At 40.5% G+C, this 26,257-nt stretch overlaps 1 protein-coding gene across 2 annotated transcripts in view; it reads left to right on the top strand.

Annotated features, from left to right (window-relative positions):
- Nucleotides 1–5,473: 5,473 nt before the first annotated feature.
- Nucleotides 5,474–26,257, top strand: part of PAFAH1B2 (platelet activating factor acetylhydrolase 1b catalytic subunit 2) — a 40,468-nt gene continuing 19,684 nt past the window's right edge. Inside the window, exons 1-2 of one of the 2 annotated variants that reach the window (XM_003418251.4) lie at nt 5,474–5,579; nt 12,756–12,843. In XM_003418251.4, the coding sequence (XP_003418299.3) occupies nt 12,763–12,843 (81 nt within the window). In that variant the 5' untranslated portion in view covers nt 5,474–5,579; nt 12,756–12,762. Of the gene's footprint in view, nt 5,651–12,755; nt 12,844–26,257 lie in introns of both variants that reach the window. The other variant, XM_064269028.1, reaches the window with a different exon arrangement.

Here is a 26,257-nt window from a genome sequence, read left to right as displayed (position 1 = left end):
TTGGTATTGGCATAAAGACAGACATGCAAATCAATGGAAAAGAATATAGAGTCCAGAAACAGACCCATACATATATAGTCAATTGCTTTTTAACAAAAGGGTGAGATAATTCAATGGAGAAAAGACAGTCTTTTTGACAAATAGTGCTAGAACAGGGGGACATCTCTATGCAAAAAAAAAAAATGAACTTCATCTTTTACTTCACACCATACACAAAATTATCTTAAAATGGATCATAAACCAATCTGTAGAAACTAAAATTATAAAACTTCTAGAAGAAAAAATTAGAGAACCTAAAGTAGGCGGATATTTCTTAGAACACAAAAAACACGAGCCATAAATGGGGGAGAAGGGGAATGATAAATTAAACTTTACCAAAGTTAAAAACTTCTGCTTCTCAAATGATACTGTTAACAAAATGAAAAGACAGTCCACAGAAAGGGAGAAAAATGCTTGAAATACATATTTTTGACAAAGGAATTGTATCCAAAATACATAGAGAACTTTTACAACTCAAAAATAAATGGGCAAAAGAGTTGAACAGGCATTTCACAAAAGAAGATATGCAAATGGCCAAAAAGTACATGAAAAGATACTTAATATTATTAGTTATCAGGGCAGTGCAAATTAAAACCATAATTAGGTATCACTGCATATCCGACAGAATGGCTAAATTTTTTGTAATTGACAATACCAAGTGTTGTCAAGGATGCAGAGCAACTGGAACTCTCAAGCTGCCAGTGAAGTATAAAATAGTAAACCACTTTTGAAAACAGTTGGGCAGTTTTTTGCAAACCTAAACATACATTTGCCATATAACTCAGCAATTCCATTCTTACGTATTTACCCCAAAGAAATAAAAACACATGTTCACACAAAGGCATGTACCTGAACCTTCATTTCAGCTTTGTTCTTGCTAGCCAAGACTAGAAACAAGCTTAAATGTCTTAATTTGTAGGACATGTAAGTGCAATTGTTTTCCACATTCATCAACTGGTGAATGGAGAAATTATGGAATAACCATAAAAGGAATACTATTCAGAAAAAAAAAAAAAAAGGAATGTAATATGTGCTGATACACACAACAACACGGATGAATCTCAAAAATAACATACTGAGCAAAAGAAGCCAGAAACTAAAGCATACCTACCACGGGATTCCATTTACAGGAAATTGCAGAAAGGTAAAACTCAAGTGGCAGAAACAAATCGATGGTTGGTGCTGTTGAAATGACTCAGGAGCCAACTTTAACTGACCAAAGGATGGGACAATCTGATTATCAATAAACTTCATAATTACCAAATACATATGTTTAAATTCATGAGTTCTTGATGAGACTACAGCATACATACTTTTTTTTTTTTGCTTGTTTGTTTTAAAATAAGAATATGACAAATTAACTATTGTCAGTCTGGAAACAAAAATGTTGGTATAGTATGTTCTTTACTATATTTCTAAAAATATCTCAGCCTGACTCCAAGGATCTTAAAATTGAGGCAAACAAAAATGACTGTTAGTTTGTAAGGAATGTAAGTGAAATCGTTTTTTTTGTTGAACATTGGTTAATGTTGTCTTAACAGTTAAAAAAAAAAACTCGGAAAGTGTTTTTTTTGTAAACGACCTGACCTGCGTTCTACCACAGAAATTCACTGAATTCTCACCTCTTCCATTCTCAGTTCCTATAGATTTTTCCCTTCCCTTTTTTTCTATTTGAAGTGCCAGGCCCTCTGAAATCTTCTAGTTTCATTACAATGCCAAGTGTTGTTGTTAGCTGTTGTCCATGCACAACGAAACAAAGCACTTCCCAGTTCTACATTATCAGTTGTGGATCAGGCAGTTGTGATCCAGAAGGGTCTCATTGGTTGATTTTGGAAAGTAGATTGCCAGGCCTTTCTTTCTAGTCTGGAAGCTCCAGTGAAACCTGTTTAGCATCATAAAAAAAAAAAAATTTTTTTTTTTTTTAGCATCATAGCACACACAAGTCTCCACTGACGGATGAATGATGTCTGTACTTGAGTTACACTGGTTGGGATTTGAACCTGGTCTCTCACACGGAAGGTGAGAATTCTACCACTGAACCCAGTGCCAAGTAGTTTCCTGTATTCCAGGTCACTTGGGTGGTATTTTAACAGTTCTCACTCATCCCTCATGCACAGCCCTTGTAGCATAAGTATTTTCTAAGTCCCAGGTTTATATCTGATCAAGTTTACTCCAGCCTATTTGAGGACTCCAATCAGTTCACAGACATTTTATCATGGTTTTTATATTTTCTCCCTTTACGTTAGTATTTAGTCCCAAAGAAAACCAGGCTAAAGAATGTGGATGGATTCATAAAACCCATTGTCACTAATGGAAAAACAACTTAAAGGGCAAGCTCTCTAGATAGTTTTCAGCCAATTGACCTCGTAGTCGGAAAACAGTTATTTGTATGTATCACCAACTAGGACTGGATAGAAAACAGAGACTCTGAATGGGAGAGGAAGGGCTTTTTGTGTGGGAAGTTAGAGGATATATGGTATATGAAGGCTGTGCATGCCACCAGAGTTATGCTCATACGTGCAACTGTGGGGAAGGGTGGAATTTAGAGATAGAAAGGACCTTAGCAATCATTTAGTCCAATCTTTTTATCTTACAAAGAAACAAAGGCTTGAGGTAGTTAAATGAACAATAGAGTAGCCCTTATACAAAAACCCAGGCACCCTAAAGCCTAGTCTAGAACCCTTTCTACTATACATCCTTAAGTTTTTTTTTTTTTAATGAATTATATAGAAAGTTAACACAGGCAAACTCAACAGACAAGCTGTTAATAAATTTCTGGGTTCAGTGATGTGGGGATTTTACCAAAACACTAAAAACTACGTTGAGTTATAAATGTATGTAAATACTTGCAAAGGCTAGTTTAACTAAAGAGCCCTGGTGGTGCAGCACGTAAGAACTCAGCTGCTGACCAAAAGGTCGGTGGTTCAAACCCACCATGGCTTCCTGGCAGAAAGATTTGGCAGTCTGCTTCTGTAAAGATTAAAGCCTTGGAAGCCCTATGGGGCAGTTCCACTGTGCCCTATCATGTCACTATGAGTCAGCATCAACTCAATAGTGGGTTTGTTGTTATTATTGTTTTTTGTAGTTTCATTAGGCCTAAGAGTCCCCAGTGGCACTGAGGTTTGGCTGCTAACCAAAAGGTCAGCAGTTCAAATCCACCAACTGCTCCTTGGAATCCCCATGGAGCAGTTCTACTCTGTCCTATAGGGTCGCTATGAGTTGGAATCAACTCCCAGCAACTTTTTTTTTTTTTTAGTTCCTAGGGGCCCTGGCAGTAAGAGCCCTGAGGGGTGCAAATGATTAGCATGCTCAGCTGCTAAGTTCAGGCCACCCAGGTGAAACGGGCTCCTTTAAAGAAAAAGGAAAAACCCAAACCCACTGCTGTAGAGTCATTCCGATTCATAGTGACCCCACAGTGCTTCCAAGGCTTCTACAGGCTGCCTCTTCTTTCTCTCCTGGAGCCGCTGGCGGTTTCAAACCACCAACCCTTCAGTTATCAATCACTTTAACCACCGCACCACCAGTGCTCCTTCCATTGAAGAAAGGCTTGGTTATTTACTTCCAAAAAAAAAAAAAAAAATCAGCCTTTTACCCTGTGGACCACCAAGCTACTCTTACACATTTGAATTGTTGAGTCCAAATTGAATGACAACTGATTTTTTTCAAGTGTTTTCTAGAGGCACACCTCCTTATTTATGTTTCTTAATTTAAAAGTTAGAAACAAGAAAACAGAGAGAGGCCATGGGTTCCACACAAGCACAAATTCAACCTTTGAAACATTCAGTCATCCCAACAGTATTTAATTAGCCTCTGCTATGGGTTTTTTGGGTTTATAGATCACGCCAGGTGTTGGAAATCCACAGAATAAAGTCCCTGCTCTCTCAGATCTCTCAGTATATGGCAGGTAAGACATTGTATTAAACAAGTAATTACATTAAAGGGTAGAGTTAAGTGCCAACATTGGGAAAGTGCAGAATTCTGTATATTTATCCCTGGTGAATAATTCAAGCTGTTTCTCTTCTGTTGTCAATATATTTCTTGGCTGCCTCTTTATACTATCATTTGAGTTCCCCAAACACAAATTCTTTTCAATAAAACACTTAAAACGACAAACATTGACTGAGCACCTACTGGTGTACCATAGTGTGAATATCTACAAGAGAATTCCAAGGTAAATTAGCAATGTAAAAATTATTTTATATGAAGATAAAATTATTTTGGGTTATATATACCGGAGATAATACACGGAGATAATACACATTTAGTATCACTTGATAACACAGGTGGTCTGAAAAATAATGGCATATCTTAAAATCTTACTAAACTGAACCCACTGCCTCAGGCAATACCAAATCATAGCGGCCCTGTAAGACAGAGCAGAGCTGCCCCTTTGGGTGTCCAAGGCTGTAAATCTGTACCAAGCAGATTGCCACATCTTCTCCGTGGAGCAGCTGGTGTGTTCAAACCGCCGGCCTTTCGGTTAGCAACCGAGCACTTTAACCACTGTGCCACCAGGGCTCCTTTCTTAAAACCTTAGGCTCCCAGGATTATACTGTAGTATTGCCAAGTTTTGTCAGCAAAACAAAATGCCCTGTTCCAGTTTTAAAGCTTTGGAAGGTTCTACCTATTCCCCTTCGTAATATGAATGAATCCGACCCATTCTTAAAGGGCCAGTTCTGGGTCCTGCTCCACTAAACCGTTCTATACTGTAAGCCTGCATCTTTCGCTCCTCCTCTCTACTCTTTTATAGGGTCCCAATCTGCTCGATTCAGTGGGTTTTGTTCTTTACTCTTACAGCTCCCGCACGTATCTACAATTTAGCAAATACAATCTTTTCGATATTGCCTTTATATATGCATGTTTTCCCTTAAGCTGGATGGATCTTTAAGGAAAAGACTGTGACTCGCTTTCTCCCCGTGATATCACCTTAAGAGGCGGTCACCCAAAACCCGTACGTTCATCATAGATACAGAAATCCCACTCATTAATAGAAAGACTGTCTTGTTAACCTTGGGGGCCTATTTCCCTCTCTCTTTCGCAATCTGGTTTATTCCATGGGGTGGAGAAGGAAGCCAGGTTGGCTGGGTGGAAAGGGAATGGCGTCAGTGTGAGGTCACGCTACATTGTCCCGAATGCCACCTCCACACTGAGGTGGCATTAACGCAAGATTGAGGGATGCAGCTGGAGGAAAGATAAAAGCCCATCCAAGTTGTGCAGACTACATGCAAAAAGAGGGCAGGATAGAGAACAAAGCAGGGCACACGGCGGGGCGTGGCAGGACACCTGAGCGTAAGCAGCCAGCTCCCGCAGAGAGTGAAAGTGGGGAGCGCGGAGCCGGGCGCAGGCCGGGCAGGATGAGGGCGGGACTTCCGGAGGCCATTTGCCTGAGTGGCAGGGGAACCGGAAGTGGAGGCGCTGCCGCTGGTGCTGGGGCCGGAGGAGGGACGCGCCGGGGCAGGGCCGCCGGGACCGAGCGAGCGACAGACGCGCCACCCGCCGACGCTGCAGCCGCTTGGGGCCCGCACGGACCCTCTACCGCAGTGAGTGCATCCAGAGCCCCGGGGAGCCCGCGACTCGGAGGCGGGGGCTGCATCGGCTGCGAGTTGTTATTGTGAGAAGCCCGCGACCTCCCCTCCCCCACCGGCCGGCCCCTCCCCCGCCGCCACTTCCCCCGGCCCTTCGGGGGCCTCGCGCGCCCTCCGGCTGGCCCGGCGCTGGTCCCCTAGGCGCCCGTGCCACTCCCGGACCACTAGGCCGCTCGCCGCCCTCGAGAGCCTTTTTCCTGGGCGCGCCCCCCGCAGACCTGGCGCCTCTTCCCCGCCGCTGGCCTGTCCTTCTGCCCCGCCTTTGGCGGTGGAGGAACCCCGCGGCGGCGCGGACCCGCCTTCCCCTGCACGCCCCCCGGGGCGGCCTTCCCGCACCCGCGGCTGCGCCGGCCGCCTGTTTGCGCCGTTTGTAGCAGCCCTTCTCACCTCCATCCCTGAGGTTGAACCTCTGACCCTTCTCTCCCTTTTCCTCTTGTCGAGAGGCCGTTAACGTGGGCCAAAACCAGTTACTCTGCTCTTTTTGACCGGGCACGTCTTCCTCCTCCTGTTGAAAATTTTCAACTCTTTAGAAAGTTGTGCGTTTCCTTCTCTGATGTATTGAAAAGACCCATAGGCTCTCACGACTCAGAAGCGATTGTTTTTCAGAGAGCTATCCAATCCAGCACCTGTTTATAGAGATGAGGCTCAGAGAGGTGGGTGACTTGCCCAAGGTCATCCCCTAGTTTACCTGCCAGTGGATAGGTTTTTTGAGGTGGTTTTCCGCCTGGTCGACGGCAGGACCTTCTGTTCTACAGGTTTGTGATTGACCAGTTGCATGATGATTTCCTGCTCTTTACCTCTGCTTTCCATAGCTGTCAGGCCACCTTGGCTTTCAGAATTTATATACAAAACTAAAGAAAACTAACACTCGCAGCTTCGGCCTCTTTTTAGAGCTTGCTTACCCATGGAGAAAAGGGATGATCACCAGGACCCACCCTGGTACCTCACTGTGAACAGCTTTAAATGTGGCGAGGTTGGGTGATAGGTAAAGTGTGGGGAAAAAATGAAGGAAAAAACAATTTTTTCCCTGAGCATTGACTATGCCTTTGCCTAAGATATTAAAAACAAAACAAACAAACAAAAAAACCCTTGCATCGAGTTGGTTCTGACTCCTAGCGATCCTATAGGACAGAGGACAACTGCCCCATAGGGTTTCCTAGGATATACCTTGTATATTTAGGTTCTTCTAGATGTGTAAAGATTACTTCTCCTTGCAGGGGAGGGGCAGGAATTAATTGTGCTTTAATTTCTTGGCTCGGACATTTGATGATAAATTATGAACATGCTGGAACCCAGGGACCCACCCACCAGCCCACTGAGGCAGGGTATTCAGGATGAGGCCTGCCTTTCCCTTCAGAAGCAAAGTGAGTCTTAGGTCGGAATGGAAGCATTCTAAATCTTTTGAATTCTTAGTGCAACTTCTTCCCTGCAACTGTTTCCTGGTTCAAACTAAACAAACATCCAGCTCAGTTTGGGAATTTATAATTCTTTGTTGTTGAAACTGGCTTCTGATGAGGCACTCTACACCAGGCTGGTATTAGCATCTAGGAATTCTAGTATTACATGGTTATAACCCAGTAGAGAAGATAGAAAATGTAGGGAAATTGGGAATTAAGAGTCTGAAGCAGTCCTGTCAGGTGCCATCTCTACTAAATAATGTGCAAGTGGCTTACGCCTCATCTTCCCAGAGAACTCATTTTAATGAACAGTTAAAGCTTCCCTGGAATGTAGGTAGATGAACAAAACTTTTGTTCTTTGGATCTTTTATCTCCATTCTGCTGGATATTTCATACTGAGCCTCCTGTTTGTGATGTGTGTCAGAAGGTAATGACTTGCTGCACTGTGAAATGATTATGAATCAGTAAAATGAGAAATGAGATGGGAGTCAAATTCCTCTCTGTTGGTACCTTTTTTTTTTTAGTTGCTGTTACAGCTCCTCCCATCAGAAGACCGTTATGTTAGAAATATTTCCTTCTACCTGAGGCAGGAAACCCTAAAGTCACTGAGACTGCACCCTGGATAGCTCCTGATTCATTCTTCGTTTTTATTTTTAGAGAATATGATAGTTTATCTAACTCCCAAGTTATTGAATTCTCTAAATTCATTTTCTCTGGGTTATGCATTTCCAACCTAGTTTTTAAAGAAAGATCCCATGGGATGGTGGCTCAATTTTTCTTTCCCTCCTGTTTGAAAATGTTACCAAACCATGGACATCAGTCAAACTGTGAAAGCTACTTTGTATTGTAAGATTTTCATTTGGCAAAATAATACAAAATCCAACTGTCTGAAGGCACAAAGAAACAAGCTTTCACTCAGATGCTTTGCCCTTGTAGAGGAGGAAGAAGGAAGACCTTGTATTCATAGTTAAGGGGGAAGAAAGAAAGGACTAGCTAATTGGAAATATTTTGCCATCTCCCAGTTCTGCCAACCTCGTATCTTCAGATGAGTGATATTTTGCCTGTCACTCTCTCTGTGCAAATAGCTTTTGTTATTTTGCCCAGGAAGAAATTTAGGACCGAGATGGAAGTATTTTGCTCTGAGTATCAGAATGCTGCTAAATTTCAGTGATAGTAATAGAAAACAGAAGCTAATCAACTTCATAAGTTAGAATATATCACTTTCATACAGCCTTTTCTATGTAAAACCTAACATCCTTTGCTGAAGAGTAAATACTGAATATTGAATGGAAGATGTAGAATTAACATGGGAGGGTAGAAAGTAAATAGGCTTTGGAAGTGTATAACACTTGAGCTCAATCCTAGCTCTCCTACTTACCAGCTCTGCTATCATGGAGCAGTTCCCTCACATCTCTCTGAGCTTCGGTTTTATTTCATAACAAATGAAGCTCCTGACACAGTGTCTTGTAAATAGTTCTTAATAAATACCAATTGCAGTTATTATTTTAGATCAGTTTACCTGTTATTTGAATTCTGAAAATCTGTAAATTGAATGATAAACAGATCTTAAAGTTCATCTAAACCATTGGTCTTGAAAGTGGAGCGTACACACCCAGGGGGTGCATAAGCTGATGCAATGGAATACCAGGAAAAATTGAGAACTTCTTTTTACATCTATTTTTTAATCTGAAAAAAGGTAAATGTAAAACTTACTAATATTAATGTACAAATTAACTGCAATTCATGTATCTGTAAATAAGTGTATATCTATTGGGAATACATACTCAGAGTCTACTGATGGAAAGCACAACCGAAAATGTTTGGAGCCCACTGATCTGGACCAACTTGTATTCATATGCTTTAGTTCGTTTTATGCTTTCCTGTGACATGTTCACCTAGCCTCTTCTTGAATCTCCATTGAGGAATCTACCTTCTGGGACAGGCCATTTCATTTTGTACTCACATTTGTTAGAAATTTATCTCACTGTGCATTCTATCCACTGGCCCTTTGTACCTGGGGACGTGCAGAATAAACCTAATATTCCTTTAATCTTCAAATACCTTAAGACACTATTTATGTCCTGTGCCTTCCTCTTCCACAACCAGTTTTTCTACAAATTATAAACATACCCATTTTCTTTCAGCTGTTTTCCAATATGACAAATTTAGAAATTCCGCACCATCATAGTTGCTTTCCTCTAGACACCCTCTAGTTTCACAAAATTGTTGTAAGCTTTTCACCAGAATGTAAACATGGTATTCCAAGTGCTGAAATGGAATTGACATTGAAGTCCCTGCATTTTGTCTTTTAGTGGTGAGGGAAGTAGTTGAGTATATATTATTATAGAAAACAAACCAAAGTGGGGTTGTTAACCGATGTCGTAAAACAGTATGTGTACTGTTTAATGAGAAACTCTAGTTTGTTCTGTAAACCTTCATCTAAAGTACAATTAAAAAAAAAAATCATTGCTGTCAAGTTGATTCCAACTCATGGCGACCCTATAGGACAGGTCACTGTAGAACTGCCTTATAGGGTTTCCAAGGCTGTAAATCTTTCTGGAAGTAGACTGCCACATCTTTATCCCCACATATTATTATAAAGGCAGCTCATATTTGCGGTGATCTAACCTCTGTCTTTCTTAGTTTGTCCACTCCTGTTCATATATGTATTTATACAGGTATATATACACATGTATACTGTATATATGTGTATATATAATATATGTATGGAAACCCTGGTGCAGTAGTGGTTAAGTGCTATGGCTGCTAATCAAAGGGTCGGCAGTTCAAATCTGCCAGGCGCTTCTTGGAAACCCTATGGGGCGTTCTACTCTGTCCTATAGGGTCGCTATGAGTCGCAATCGACTCAATGGCACTGGGTTGGGATATAATATATGTATATATAAAAAATATATATATAAATATATATGGAGCCCTGGTGGAGCAGTGGTTAAGAGCTGGGCTGCTAAGCTAAAGGTCGGCAGTTGGAATCCACCAGCTGCTCCTTGGAAACCCTGTGGCACAGTTCTACTCTGTCCTGTAGGGTCCTTATGAGTCGGAATTGACGACATCAGTGGGTTTGATTTTTTAGTTTTTTATTTATATATACACACACACACACATACACATAGACTTAACCACTGCACCAGCAGGGCTCCTGAGATGTGTGTGTGTATGTGTGTGTAAAACAAAAACAAACCCGATGCTGTCGAGTCAGTTCTGACTCAGCGACCCTGTAGGACTAGAACTGTCCCGTAGGGTTTCCAAGGAGTAGGTGGTGGATTTGAACTGCCAGACTTTTGGTTAGCAGCTGAGCTCCTAACCACTGTGCCGTCAGAGCTCCGTGTGTGTATATATTTATTTATTTCTCAGGAGCCCTGCTGGTGCAGTGGTTAAGCTCTCAGCTGCTAACTGAAAGGTCAGGAGTTCAAACCCACCAGCCTCTCCATGGGAGAAAGATGTCGCATTCAGCTTCCATGAAGATCATAGCCTTGGAGACCCTGTCGGGCAGTTCTACTTTCCCGTAGGGTCACTATGAGTCAGAATCCACTAGTAGTAACAGGTTTGGTTTTAGTTTGGGTGGCACAATTGGTTACTTGCTCAACTACTAGCCAAAAGGTTTGTGGTTTGAACCCACCTGGAGGTGCCTTGGAAAACAGCCTTGCCAGTCTGCTTCCAAAGATCATAGTCTTGAAAACCCAATGGAGCAGTTCTGCTTTGCACGCATGGGGTCGCCGTGAGTTGGAATCAACTCAACAGCAACTAAGAGCAACGGCATTTTTTGAAAAACCTACTCGCTGACCAAAATGTCGGCAGTTCAAACCCACCAGGCACTCCTTGGAAACTATGGGGCAGTTCTGCTCTGTCCTGTAGCGTCTCTGGGAGTTGGAATCGACTTGACAACAACGAGTTTGGTGCCGAGCTCCTTTGTTTGTGCCTGTAATTTGCTTTTTCGTGAATGAAGTCATGCTTTCATGTTTAGGGCTTGATATTTTCTGATTCTTTGAAACTACCAGGTTGGCAATCCAGTGTGTTTTTGCATACTCAGTAAATAGATATTGAATGAGTATAACTCATTTCTTTTTCAGAGAAAGCTTAGCAGTATCTGAAGTTGGCAAGGGAAGGAAAAATAGATTGCTCACAAAGATTATGGCGTCCTTTACTATAAGCCACTATGAGAATAATAACAAATCAGCATAAATCCAAATCTCCACTTTTTCATTTCTCTGACACCACCTGCAACAGGCACTTTTCTCTCTGGCCGTAACCACCTGGAGCTAGGTCAGACCTCACAAGTTAAAAGGACATTGTCCTTCAGGCTGCCAAATAGGTAGATGCCAGACGCAAGTTCAGGGGCTCCCAGGAGCTCCCCTCAATTCTGACCTACTGCCTATAACTTTGGGAGTTTCTGCTACCCTCCTCGGATACCAACCACAAGCTCAGTGGTCCCCAGCCCCCTTATTTCAGACATGCTAGCTCCCACTACTTAAATTCACTGAACGGTTCACAGAACTCACAGAATGTGCTGTCCTTCAATTACAGCTTTATTATAAAGGATACAAATCAGAGTGAATATAAACTAGAGACACACAGAGCGAGGCCTAGGACAGTTCCTGACACAGAGCTTCCACATCCCTAAGGAATCTTAGCATCCTCTGGAGAACAGATGTTTTCGATAACTAGGAAGCCCATGGAGCTTCAAGGTCTAGAGCTTATATTTAGGGTCTCATTACATAACGCAAACTCCAGCCCCTCTTCCCTCTGGTGGGCTGACATCACAAGGTGGTATGTGATGGGTCTTTCTGGCCTGCCGAACCCCCACCTGAGTCACCTCATAATCTCACCTAACGTATTAGGTACTCTCTGGAGTCCTTATTAAAGACACTTAAATTCCAAGGTTTTTTTTTTAGAGATCATCTCTTAGGAACTGAGGGTAAAAACCAAATTTTTTTTTTTTTGGGTAAAATTAATGTAAGCCCCACAGCCGCAAAAGCCAGATTTTTCACTTTTCATCATCTTTTGCATTTGTTAAGTGACTTCTCACGTCTCTAGCACCTGTTCTTCAGAATTGACCAAATACTCTGGTTTCTTCTTTGTTTTCTAGAAGATCAGCATTTTTAATTTTCTTGAATTTCAATTATTCCTTCTTCCCCACTATCAGATTTTTTTTTTTAATTTTTATTGTTAATAAAATTTTCTTAGTGAAGATCTGTCAAAAAACACCTATTAAACATTTGTCAAAAATCAGTGCCAAAGTCTATGGGTAGTTTTATCATAATCAGTAGTATAGTTATATTGTGATCTTCAGTGACTAGTGGTTTCTAATCGATGCTATACTAGCTCTTAAGTGTGTAACTCTTGTACTCTAAGCAGCTGTAATATAGATTTCATTGAACTATAAGTGTCGTTTGGTGCTTACCATTTTTATAGTCATGAAAAATTGATATAGGTGCAAAACATGCTTGGAGCAGTTTTTTTTTTTTTTAACGTAGAGCATTGTTCCTAAATGATATTTAAACCTATCTGGAAGTTTAATGATGCTAGATATTTGTGAGACTTAAGCAATCCTGTTCTGGAACTCTTGACTGCTGAAAATAAATCTTAGTGCTTAATTTCTTAGGAAAGCCACAGTGAAACTTAAATTATTATTTAAAACCTGACATGTAGTATTTAAGTGGTAACAAATAAGTACCCTGTTAATAATTCAAACATGACATAAACATTTTTTCCCCAGGTGTAGAATGAGCCAAGGAGACTCAAACCCAGCAGCTATTCCACATGCAGCCGAAGACATTCAAGGAGATGACAGATGGATGTCTCAGGTAAAAAGCCGTGAATATGTATTATTCATATCAGATGGGACTCTTCGGTTTTGGAGGGCCTTCTGACCAAAGTTGCAAAGAGGCCTTTTTAGTAGTCAATAGGAATTTATTACTGTAAATAAAAGTCAAACATTAGAAACTGGGGTCACAAAACAATGTGTGTAAGTTTTTGTATGAGAAACTGACTTGATTTGTAAACTTTCACTTAAAGCACGATAGAAAAAAAAATCTAGCATTAGAAATGAACTGCCTACTCATCAGTCTAATGTTGGGACCAAGGAATGTTTTGAAAGTACAATAATTGCCCTCTGTTAATCTTAAAAGGTTAACAGTTTTTCTTCCACATTCTTTTGTAAAGCTTTTTCATTTTGGGGTAATTTCAAATTTAGACAAAGATAACAAAAAATTTTCAAAGAACTCTCCTGTATCCTTCGCCTAGACTCAGTAATTGCTAGCGTTTTGCCACATTTGCCTAATTATCCTGTCTGTATATACTTGCATATGTATATACCAGCATGGGCATTTCTGATTAACACGCTCAGCTGCTAACCGAAGTCCACACAGACACAACTCAGAAGAAAGGACTGGCAGTCTACTTCTGAAAAATCAGCCATTGAAAACCCTGTGGAGCCAATACAGGAGAGGTCAACACAACTGGATTAAACCAAAAGCAAAGAAGTTTCCTGAATAAAGTGAACGCTTTGAACTCCAGTGTAGCAGGGGTGGGGGTTTGGGGACCATGGTTTCAGGGGATATCTAAGTCAATTGGCATAATAAAATCTATTAAGAAAACATTCTGCATCCTACTTTGGAGAGTAGTGTCTGAGGTCTTAAATACTAGCAAGTGGCCATCTAAGATGCATAAATTGGTCTCAACTCACCTGGATCAAAGGAGAATGAAGAACACCAAGGACACAAGGCGATTACGAGCCCAAGAGACAGAAGGGGCCACGTGAAACAGAGACCACATCATCCTGAGACCAGAAGAACTAGATGGTGCCCAGCCACAACTGATGACTGCCCTTACAGGGAACGCAACAGAGAACCCCTGAGGGAGCAGGAGAGCAGTGGGATGCAGACCCCAAATTCTCATAGAAAGACCAGACTTAATGGTCAGACTGAGAGTAGAAGGACCCCGGAGGTCATGGTCCCCAGACCTTCTGTTAGCCCAAGACAGGAATCATTCTCAGAGCCAACTCTTCAGACAGGGTTTGGACTGGACTATGGGATGGGAAATGATACAGGTGAAGAATGAGCTTCTTGGATCAAGTGGACACGTGAGACTGTGTTGACATCTCCTGTCTGGAGGGGAGATGAGAGGGCAGAGGGGGCCAGAAGCTGGCCAAATGGACATGAAAATAGAGAGTAGAGGGAAGGAGTGTGCTATAAATTCATAAGGGGAGAGCAATTAGGAGCATATAGCACTGTGTATATAAATTTTTGTATGAGAGACTGACTTGATTTGTAAACTTTTACTTAAAGCACAATAAAAATTAATTAAAAACAAAAACCCTGTGGAGCACAGATCTACTCTGATGCACAGGGGTCATGAGTCGAAATTGACTCGATGGGAACTGGTATATACGAACATAGTGCTTTTATTTTTTCTGAACCATTTGAGAGTAAGTTACAGCCATTATGCCCCTTTACCTTTAAATATTTCAGTGTGTTTTTAAAAACAAGAATGTTTTCTTCATAACTACAGTGTAGTTACTAAAATCAGGAAATTTAACAATAATGTACTGTTACCTAATCTCCAAACCAAATTCACATTTCTCCACCTGTCCCAATAATGCTTTTATAGCACTTCTGTTCGCAGTCCAAGATCACACATTGTATTCAGTTGTTATGTGTCTTTATTCTCCTTTAATTTGAAACACTTTTTAGCTCTTTTCATGACATTGGTAGTTTTGAATAGTATAGGCCATTTATATTGTAGAATGTCCAACACTTTGGGTTTGTCTTTTTCCTCATAATCAAGATTCAGATTATGCATTTTTGGCTGGAATATTGCTGAGGTTATATGTCCTCATTGCATCACATACAAGGCATAGGATGTTGATTTGTCTCGTTGATAGTATTAACTTGGATCATTTGGTTAAAGTGGTGTTGGCCTTAACCAATTGTTATATTTTGGACTCATGTCAGAAGAACTTCCTTTAGTAAATGTAGAAGGAAAAGAAAAATGTTTAGAACACAGAAAAATTACTTCAGGCAAGATCCATCGATGGATGATAAAATTAGTAGACAGAACCTTAAGGAGAAGCAGTATTTGTCTAGCATCAAAATATCCACCTAAATTATTGTAGTGGTTTTAACATAGTGAGTGTTGAGCAAGTAATACTTGTTAGCACCTCCAGGAGAGAAGTCCAGTCACATGAAGGATAAACCCCCTTGCTATCAAATCAGTTCTGACTCACGGAGACCCTGTAGGACAGAGTGGAACTGTAGAAGCTGAAGAAAATTAAAATGAGTCTACAAGAGCCAAAATACAACTTTGAGTATATCCCATGTGAATTTAGAGACCATCTCAAGAATAGATTTGACGCATTGAACACAACCGACTGAAGACCAGATGAGTTGTGAGATGACATCCAGGATATCATACATGAAGAGAGGAGGAGGTCATTAAAAAAACAGAAAGAAAAGACCAAAGTAGATGTCAGAAACTCTGAAATTTACTCTTGAACGTAGAGTGGCTAAAGCAAATAGAAGAAATGATGAAGTAAAAGAGCTGAACAGAAGATTTCAAAGGGCAGCCCAAGAAGACAAAGTATTACAGTGAAATGTACGAAGACCTTGGAGTTAGAAAACCAAAGGGGAAGAATGCACTGAGCGTTTCTCAAGCTGAAGGAACTGAAGAAAAAATTCAAGCCCCAAGTTGCAGTGTTGAAGGATTCTATGGGCAAAATATTAAATGACACAGGAAACATCAAAAGAAGATGGAAGGAATACACAGAGTCACTGCATCAAAAACAATTGGTTGAGGAGGCGGGGCCGAGATGGCTGACTAGGTAGAAGCTACCTCGGATCCCTCTTGCAACAAAGACTCGGAAAAACAAGTGAATCGATCACATACATGACAATCTACGAACCCTGACCATCAAACACAGACCTAAAGAGTTGACCTGAGTGACACAGACTGAGAACGAGCAACCACAGGGAAGCGACGACTGTTTTCAGAGCCTGGAGCCAGTGTCCCAGTCAGAAAACCTTGGCGCTGGGCCTTGGACTGGGCGCAGGGGAGCTGAGCTCGGCATCCTGAGACGGCAGCGCAAACACAGGACGCAGCCCTAGCCCCCAGAAGGGACCTTGGGGGAAGCCCAGCCAGTGCACGCAGGCAGCGCAGCAATGCGGCTGACAGGAGGAGAAGTCACTGGGAGGCAGCGACTGGTTCTGGAGCCTGGAGTGTGGCGTCCCAGCCGGGGAACCTTGGCGCTGGGCTTTGGACTGGGAGCGGAGGAACTGACCACGGCTTCTGAGACAGCACAAGCACAGCACGCGGGCCTGACCCTCGGGGGCGATCTCGACCCAGCCAACTTTGCACACAGGCTACACACCCATTGGGAATCTCAGATAAAACAGTCCTCACCAAGCAAGATAAGTAACTTTGTCTATGTTCCGGGGTGCTACTCTCTCCTATCTATCTGATCCCTCTCCGCCCCTTCCCAGGCGGCTTCATTAACATTGGAATTTCCTGAGCCAGAGAGTGAAGTGCTCTGCGGTTTTTGTGTGTGTGTGGTGTTTTTTTTTTTTTGGTCTTTTCCTGACCCATTCTCCTGGCCTGAGAGAAGCAGCTGCAAAAAAACCCAGGGACCAAACATCCTTCCCTGACTTCCCGAAATTGGACTAAAAATACAGAACCAGCTCCAGGCAAGCATATGAGATTCACAGTCTTGGGCTTTCACCCCTACAGGGAACAAGGTGGCTATTATTATGCAAAGGTAATTCTGATAGGGATCTGACTGTAATTGTTTTAGCAGATAACTGGAAAGACAAGTTTCCCAGGTCTGATATCTCTGTGTATTAAACAGAGCCCTCACTGACCCACAACAGGGAACTGAGGGCTGGAGATCCCCCCAGACCACCTAGCCTCCTACCTTAGGGGTCTGAGGATGGTGACACCTACCAATCTGTAGAGGTACAGGCATTGGGTGCCTAAGGTACAGCTGCAGAGCCCACCCACCAAAGTGCTTTAGGAATAGAGACACATCTACCTCACTGGCGCTTGGGGGAAGCCTGTCAGCATCCTGCCCCCTCCTGGGGTGTGGCCCCCCTGCTGCTACTAAAATCTGGTGCACACAACTAGCACCACTACTCCTCTAGGTGGATAGGTGACAGTCTGCACCACACACTTGGTGACCCAAAATCAGACTGTACTCAAGAATAGTGAATGGACTCTAAGGCTTATATATCTGGTAACAGCCCAAACCAGCTGTTAATAGGACATAAGTGATTCAAGGGCTACAACAATCAAGACAGCACACTCTAGTAGCCCATCTACGTACGTTGAAAGAAAACAAAACAAGATAAGACTCAGTGAGGCAATATAAAATAAATCACTACAATATCTTATAGGTGGCTCGGAGACAAGTCGATATCAAACCACATAAAGAAGCAGACCGTGATTGCTTCTGCAACTCCCCAAACTAAAGAATCAAAATCTTTCCCAAATGAAGATACAATCCTGGAATTGCCAGATGCAGAATATAAAAAACTAATTTACAGAATGCTTCAAGACATCAGGGATGACCTTATAAATGAAATAAGGCAATCTGCAGAAAAAGCCAAGGAACACACTGATAAAGCAGTTGAAGAAATCAAAAAGATTATTCAAGAACATAGTGGAAAAATGAATAAGCTGCAAGAATCCATAGAGAGACAGCATTCAGAAATTCAAAAGATTAACAGTAAAATTACAGAATTAGACAACTCAATAGGAAGTCAGAGGAGCAGAATCGAGCAATTGGAATGCAGAGTGGGGGATCTGGAGGATAAGGGAATTGACACCAATATAGCTGAAAAAAAATCAGATACAAGAATTTAAAAAAATGAAGAAATACTAAGAATCATGTGGGACTCTATCAAGAAAAATAACTTGTGTGTGACTGGAGTTCCAGAACAGGGAGGGAAAACAGAAAATACAGAGAGAATAGTTGAAGATCTGTTGGCAGAAAACTTCCCTGACATCGTGAAAGAGGAAAGGATATCTATCCAAGATGCTCATTGAACCACATATAAGATTGATCCGAAAAGAAAATCACCAAGACGTATTATCATCAAACTTGCCAAAACCAAAGATAAAGAGAAAATTTTAAAAGCAGCCAGGGATAAAAGGAAGGTCTCCTACAAAGGAGAATCAATAAGAATAAGTTCAGACTACTCAGCAGAAACCATGCAGGCAAGAAGGCGATGGGATGACATATATGGAGGACTGAAGGAGAAAAACTGCCAGCCAAGGATCGTATATCCAGCAAAACTCTCTCTCAAATATGAAGGTGAAATTAAAACATTTACAGTTAAACACAAGCTTAGAGAATATGCAAAAACCAAACCAAAGCTACAAGAAATACTAAAGGAAATTGTTTGGTCAGAAAATCAATAATATCAGATACCAGCACAACACGAGGTCACAGAACAGAACATCCTGATATCAACTCAAATAGGGAAATCACAAAAACAAACTAAGATTAATTTTTAAAAAGAAAAAAATGCTCAAAACAGGGAATCATTGAAGTCAATATGTAAAAGATCACAATAATCAAAAAGAGGGACTAAATACAGGTGGCATAGAACTGCCATATGGTGAGGAAAACAAGGCGATATAGGACAATACAAGTTAGGTTTTTACTTAGAAAAATAGGGGTAAATATTAAGGTAGCCACAAAGAGGTATAACAATTCCATAACTCAAAATAAAAACCAAGAAAAACATAATGACTCAGCAAACATAAATTCAACTACTTTGAAAATGAGGAACACACAATTTACAAAGAAAAACATCTCAGCACAAAAAAGTAAGTGGAAAAATGAAATTGTCAACAACACACACAAAAAGGCATCAAAATGACAGCACTAAACACATACTTATCTATAATTACGCTGAATATAAATGGACTAAATGCATCAATAAAGAGAGTCTCAGACTGGATAAAGAAACATGATCCTTCTATATGTTGCCTATAAGAGACACACCTTAGACTTAGAGACACAAACAAACTAAAACTCAAAGGATGGAAAAATATATATCAAGCAAACAACAAGCAAAAAAGAGCAGGAGTAGCAATATTAATTTCTGACAAAATAGACTTTAAAGTTAAATCCACCACAAAGGATAAAGAAGGACACTACGTAATGATAAAAGGGACAATTGACCAGGAAGATATAACCATATTAAATATTTATGCACCCAGTTACAGGGCTGCAGGATACATAAAACAAACTTTAACAGAACTGAAAAGTGAGATAGACACCTCCACAATTACAGTAGGAGACTTCAACACACCACTTTTGGAGAAGTACGTGACTTCCAGTAAGAAGCTCAGTAGAGACATGGAAGATCTAATTGCTACAGTCAACCAACTTGACCTCATAGACTTATACGGAACACTCCACCCAACAGCTGCAAAGTATACTTTTTTTCCTAGCGCACATGGAACATTCTCTAGAATAGACCACATGTTAGGTCATAAAACAAACCTTTGCAGAATCCAAAACATTGAAATATTGCAAAGCATCTTCTCAGACCATAAGGCCATAAAAGTGGAGATCAATAACAGAAAAATCAGGGAAAGGAAATCAAATACCTGGAAACTGAACAATAAAATATCCTCCTCAAAAAAGACTGGGTTATAGAAGGCATAAATGAGGGAATAAAGAAATTCATAGAATGCAACAAGAATGAAAACACTTCCTATCAAAACCTCTGGGACACAGGAAAAGCAGTGCTGAGAGGTCAGTTTATATTGATAAATGCACACATACAAAGAGAAGAAAGAGCTAAAATCAGAGAACTGTCCCTACAACTTGAACAAATAGAAAGCAAGCAACAAAAGAATCCATCAGGCACCAGAAGAAAACAATAAAAATTAGAGCTGAACTAAATGAATTAGAGAGTAGAAAATCAATTGAAAGAATTAACAAAACCAAAAGCTGGTTCTTTGAAAAAATTAACAAAATTGAGAAACCATTGGCCAGACTGACTAAAGAAATACAGGAAAGGAAACAACCCGAATAAGAAACAAGATGGGATATATCACAACACACCCAAATGAAATTAAAAGAATCATATCAGATTATTATGAAAAATTGTACTCTAACAAATTTGCAAACCTAGAAGGAATGGATGAATTCCTAGAAAAACACTACCTACCTAAACTAACACAATCAGAAGTAGAACAACTAAATAGACCCATAACAAAAAAAGAGATTGAAAAGGTAATCAAAAAACTCCCAACAAAAAAAAGCCCTGGCCTGGACGGCTTCACTGCAGAGTTCTATCAAACTTCCAGAGAAGAGTTAACACCACTACTACGAAAGGTATTTCAAAGCATAGAAAATGATGGAATACTACCTAACTCCACCATATCCCTAAGCCACCATATCCCTGATACCAAAACCAGGTAAAGACACCACAAAAAAAGAAAATTACAGACCTATATCCCTCATGAACATAGATGCAAAAATCCTCAACAAAATTCTAGCCAATAGAATTCAACAACATATCAAAAAAAATAATTCACCACGACCAAGTGGGATTTATACGAGGTATGCAAGGCTGGTTTAATATTAGATAAACCATTAATGTAATCCACCATATAAATAAAACAAAAGACAAAAACCATCAATTGATGCAGAAAAGGCATTTGACAGAGTCCAACACCCATTCATGATAAAAACTCTCAGCAAAATAGGCATTGAAGGAAAATTCCTCAATATAATAAAGAGCATCTATACAAAGCCAACAGCCAACATCACTCTAAATGGAGAGAGCCTGAAAGCATTTCCCTTGAGAACGGGAACCAGACAAGGATGCCCTTTATCACCACTCTTGTTCAACATTGTGCTAGAGGTCCTAGCCAGAGCAATTAGGCTAGACAAAGAAATAAAGGGCATCCGGATTGGCAAAGAGGAAGTAAAATTATCCCTATTTCTAGATGACATAATCTTATACACAGAAAACCCTAAGGAATCCTGCAGAAAACTACTGAAACTAAGAAGAGTTTGGCAGAGTCTCAGGTTATAAGATAAACATACAAAAATCACTTGGATTCCTCTACATCAACAAAAAGAACGTCGAAGAGGAAATAACCAAATCAATACCATTCACAGTAGCCCCCAAGAAGATAAAATACTTAGGAATAAATCTTACCAAGGATGTATAAGACCTATACAAAGAAAACTACAAAGTACTAGTGCAAGAAACTAAAAGGGACCTACATAAGTGGAAAAACATACCTTGCTCACAGATAGGAAGACTTAACATAGTAAAAATGTCTTTTCTACCAAAAGCCATCTATACATACAATGCACTTCCGATCCAAATTCCAATGACATTTTTTAATGTGATGGAGAAACAAATCACCAACTTCATATGGAAGGGAAAGAAGCCCCGGATAAGTAAAGCGTTACTGAAAAAGAAAAATAAAGTGGGAGGCCTCACTCTACCTGATTTTAGAACATATTCTACAGCCACAGTAGTCAAAACAGCCTGGTACTGGTACAACAACAGGCACATAGACCAATGGAACAGAATTGAGAACCCAGATATAAATCCATCCACATATTAGCAGCTGATGTTTGAGAAAGGCCCAGTGTGAGTTAATTGAGGAAAAGATAGTCTTTTTAACAAATAGTGCTGGCATAGCTGGATATCCATTTGCAAAAAAATGAAACAGGACCCATACCTCACACCATGCACAAAAACTAACTCCAAGTGGATCAAAGACCTAAACATAAAGACTAAAACAATAAAGATCATGGAAGAAAAAATAGGGACAATGTTAGGAGCCCTAATACAAGGCATAAACAGAATACCAAACATTACCAAAAATGACAAGGAGAAACCAGATAACTGGGAGCTCCTAAAAATCAAACATCTATGCTCATCTAAAGACTTCACCAAAAGAGTAAAAAGACCACCTACAGATTGGGAAAAAATTTTCAGCTATGACATCTCTGACCTGCGACTGATCTCTAAAATCAATATGATTCTGTTAAAACTCAACCACAAAAAGAGAAACAACCCAATCAAGAAGTGGGCAAAGGATATGAACACGCACTTCACTAAAGAAGATAATCAGGCAGCCAGCAGATACATGAGAAAATGCTCTTGAGCATTAGCCATTAGAGAAATGCAAATTAAAACTACAATGAGATTCCATCTCACTCCAGCAAGGCTGGCATTAATCCTAAAAAACACAAAATAATAAATGTTGGAGAGGCTGTGGAGAGATTGGAACTCTTACACACTGCTGGTTGGAACGTAAAATGGTACAACCACTTTGGAAATCTATCTGGTGTTTTCTTAAAATGTTAGAAGTAGAACTACCATACAATCCAGAAATCCTACTCCTCGAAAAATACCCTGGAGAAATAGGAGCCTTTACACGAACAGATGTATGCGCACCCATGCTTATTGCAGCTCTGTTTACAATAGCAAAAAGCTGGAAGCAACCAAGGTGTCCATCAACGGATGAATGGTTAAATAAATTATGGTATATTCATACAATGGAATACTATGCACTGATAAAGAACAGTGACAAAGTTGTGAAACATTTCATAACATGGAGGAAACTGGAAGGCATTATGCTGAGTGAAATTAGTCAGATGCAAAAGGACAAATATTGTATAAGACCGCTGTTATAAGATCTTGAGAAATAGTGTAAATTGAGAAGAACACATACTTTTGTAGTTACGAGGCGGGGAGGGAGGGAGGGTGGGAGAGGGTTATTTACTGATTAGTTAGTAGATAAGAACTACTTCAGGTGAAGGGAAGGCCAATACTCAATACAGGGAAGGTCAGCTCAACTGGACTGGACCAAAAGCAAAGAAGTTTCTGGGATAAACTGAATGCTTCGACGGTCAGGAGAGCAAGGGCAGGGGTTTGGGGACTATGGCTTAAGGGGACTTCTAAGTCAATTGGCAAAATAATTCTATTATGAAAACATTCTGCATCCCACTTTGAAGTGTGGCGTCTGGGGTCTTAAATGCTAACAAGCGGCGATCTAAGATGCATCAATTGGCCTCAACCCACCTGGATCAAAGGAGAATGAAGATCACCAAGGTCACACGATAACTAGGAGCCCAAGAAACAGAAAGGGCCACATGAACCAGAGACTTACATCATCCTGAGACCAGAAGAACTAGATGGTGCCGAGCCACAACCAATGACTGCCCTGACAGGGAGCACAACAGAGAACCCCTGAGGGAGCAGGAAAATAGTGGGATGCAGACCCCAAATTCTCATAAAAAGACCAGACTTAATGGTCTGACTGAGACTAGAAGAATCCCGGCAGTCATGGTCCCCAAACCTTTTGTTGGCCCAGGACAGGAGCCATTCCCGAGGACAACTCATCAGACATGGAAGGGACTGGACAATGGGTTGGAGAGAGATGCTGATGAAGAGTGAGCTACTTATATTAGGTGGACACTTGAGACTGTGTTGGCATTTCCTGTCTGGAAGGGAGATGGGAGGGTAGAGAGGGTTAGAAACTGACAAAACCGTCACGAAAGGAGAGACTGGAAGGAGGGAGCGGGCTGACTCATTAGGGGGAGAGTAAGTGTTGGGTATGGAGTAAGGTGTATATAAGCTTATATGTGACAGACTGATTTGATTTGTGAACTTTCACTTAAAGCACAATAAAAATTATTAAAAAAAAAATCAAAGGAAGAATTGCACTGTGCAAATCTACTGCAGAAGATCTCTTTAAAGTGTTAAAAAGCAAAGATGATGTCACTTTAAGGAATAAGGTGTACCTGACCCAAGCCATGGTGTTCTCAATTGCCTCATATGCATGTGAAAGCTGGACAGTGTATAAGAAAGAACAAAGAATTAATGCATTTGGATTATGGTTTTGGCAAAAACTATGAACTCTTTGAAGAAAGAGCAAATCTGTCTTGGAATAAGTACAAGAATGCTCCTTACAAGCATGGATGGCGAGACTTCATCTCAAATACTTTGGACATGTTATCATGAGGGACCAGTCCCTGGAGAAGGACATCATGCTTGGTAAAGTAGAAGGTCACTAAAAAAAAGGAAGACCCTCAGCAAGATGGATAGATACAGTGGCAGTAACAATGTGCTCAAACATAACAATGATTGTGAGGATGGCGTGGGACAAGGCAGTGTTCGGTATTGTTGTACATAGGGTCACTATGAGTCAGAACTAACTCGATGACACCTGACAACAAGAACAACAACAAATTAATCACAAAACTACCATATGACCAAGCAATTCCACTCCTAGATATATATGCAAGGGACTTGAAAGCAGCAACGCAAAAAGACACAGGTACACCAGTGCTCATTGCAGTACTATTCACAATAGCTGAAAGCTTGAAACAACTGAAATGTCTATAAATGAATGAATGGACAAACAAAATGTGGTACATGCATACGATGGAATACTACTCAGCTGTAAAGAGAAATGAAGCCCTGATACAAGCTACAACATGAATGAACCTAGAGGATATTATGCTGAGTGAAATAAATCAATAACAAAAAGACAAATACTGTAAGATCTCGCTTATGTTAAATTACAACAATAGGCAGATGTATATAGACCAAAGTTTGTTAGTGGTTACCAGTGGCAGGAGGGAGGGGGAGAAGGGGAGCCATTGTTGGAGAAACAGTGAGTTTCTTCTTATAGTGATGGGAAATTTCGTATTGATTAAGGGTAATGGTTGTGCAGCATGATTGATGTAATTGATTTCACTAAGGTGTACACCTGAAAAATATTGAATTGACAAATGCTGTGTTATATGTATGTATATATATATAAAGCATATATAGACATATTTACAACAATAAAAAATAATTTAAAAAGAAAAAAAATTCAAATATTTCAGACAAAAAAAAAAAAGAATTGGTTGACATTCAGCCATTTCAGAAGGTAGTGGAACTGATAGTACCGAAGGAAGGTGTCCAAGCTGCACTGGAGGCATTGGCAAAAAACAAGGCTCCGGGAATTGACAGAACACCAGTCAAGATATTTCAACAAATGGGCGGAACACTGGGAGCACTCACTTGTCTATGCCAAGAAATTTGGAAGACAGCTGCCTGGCCAGCTGACTGGAAGAGATATGTATTTGTGTCTATGTAAAAGAAAGGTGATCCAACAGGATGTGGAAATTTTTGAACAATATCATTAATATCACACACAAAATTTTCCTGAAGATCATTCAAAAGTGGGTGTGGAACGAGGAATATCACTGCTGGTGTCAGATGGATCTTGGCTGAAAGCAGAGAATACCTTAAAGATGTTTACCTGTGTTTTATTGACTACACAAAGGCATTCTGTGTGGATCATAACAAATTATAGATAACATTGTGTGAAGAATGGGAATTCCGTATAACACTTAATCCTGGTCACGCAGAACCTGTACATAGACCAAGAGGCAGTCGTTCAAACAGAACAGGGTGCTGTGTGGTTTAAAATCAGAAAAGGTGTGCATCAGGATTATATCCTTTCACCATATTTATTCAATCTGTATGCTGAGCAAATAATCTGAGAAGCTGGACTGTATGAAGAACAGGGCATCAGGATTGGAGCAAGACTCATTAACAACCTGTGATATGCAAATGACACAACCTTGCTTACCGAAAGCAGGGAGGACTTGAAGCACTTACTGTTGAAGATGAAAGACTGCAGCCTTCAGTATAGATTACACCTCAACATAAAGAAAACAAAAGTCCTCACAACTGGATCAGTAAGCAACATCATGATAAATGTAAAAAGTGTTGAAGTTTTCAAGGATTTCACTTTACTTCAATCTACAATCAATGCCCATGGAAGCAGCAGTCATGAAATCAAATGATATATTTCATTGGGCATATCTGCTGCAAAAGATCTCTTTAAAGTGTTGAAAAGCAATATTGTCACTTTGAGAACTAAGGTGTGCCTGACCCAAGGAATGATATTTTCAGTTGCCTCATATGCATGCGAAAGCTGGACAGTTAATAAGAAAGACTGAATAAGAATTGCCTTTGAATTATTGTGTTGGTGAAGAATTTTGAATACCATGAACTGCCAGAAGAACGAACAAGTCTGTCTTGGAAGAAGTACAGCCAGAATGCTCCTTAGAAGCAAGAATGGCGAGACCTTATCTTACGTACTGTGGACATGTTATCAAGAGGGACCAGTCCCTGGAGAAGGACATCATGCTTCGTAAAGTAGAGGGTCAGTGAAAAAGAG

This window comes from Loxodonta africana, chromosome 15 (assembly GCF_030014295.1).
Source record: "Loxodonta africana isolate mLoxAfr1 chromosome 15, mLoxAfr1.hap2, whole genome shotgun sequence".
NCBI lineage: Eukaryota > Metazoa > Chordata > Mammalia > Proboscidea > Elephantidae > Loxodonta > Loxodonta africana.
The sequence above is the reverse complement of the archived record's forward strand: the minus strand, read 5'-3'. Positions and strand labels throughout refer to the sequence as shown.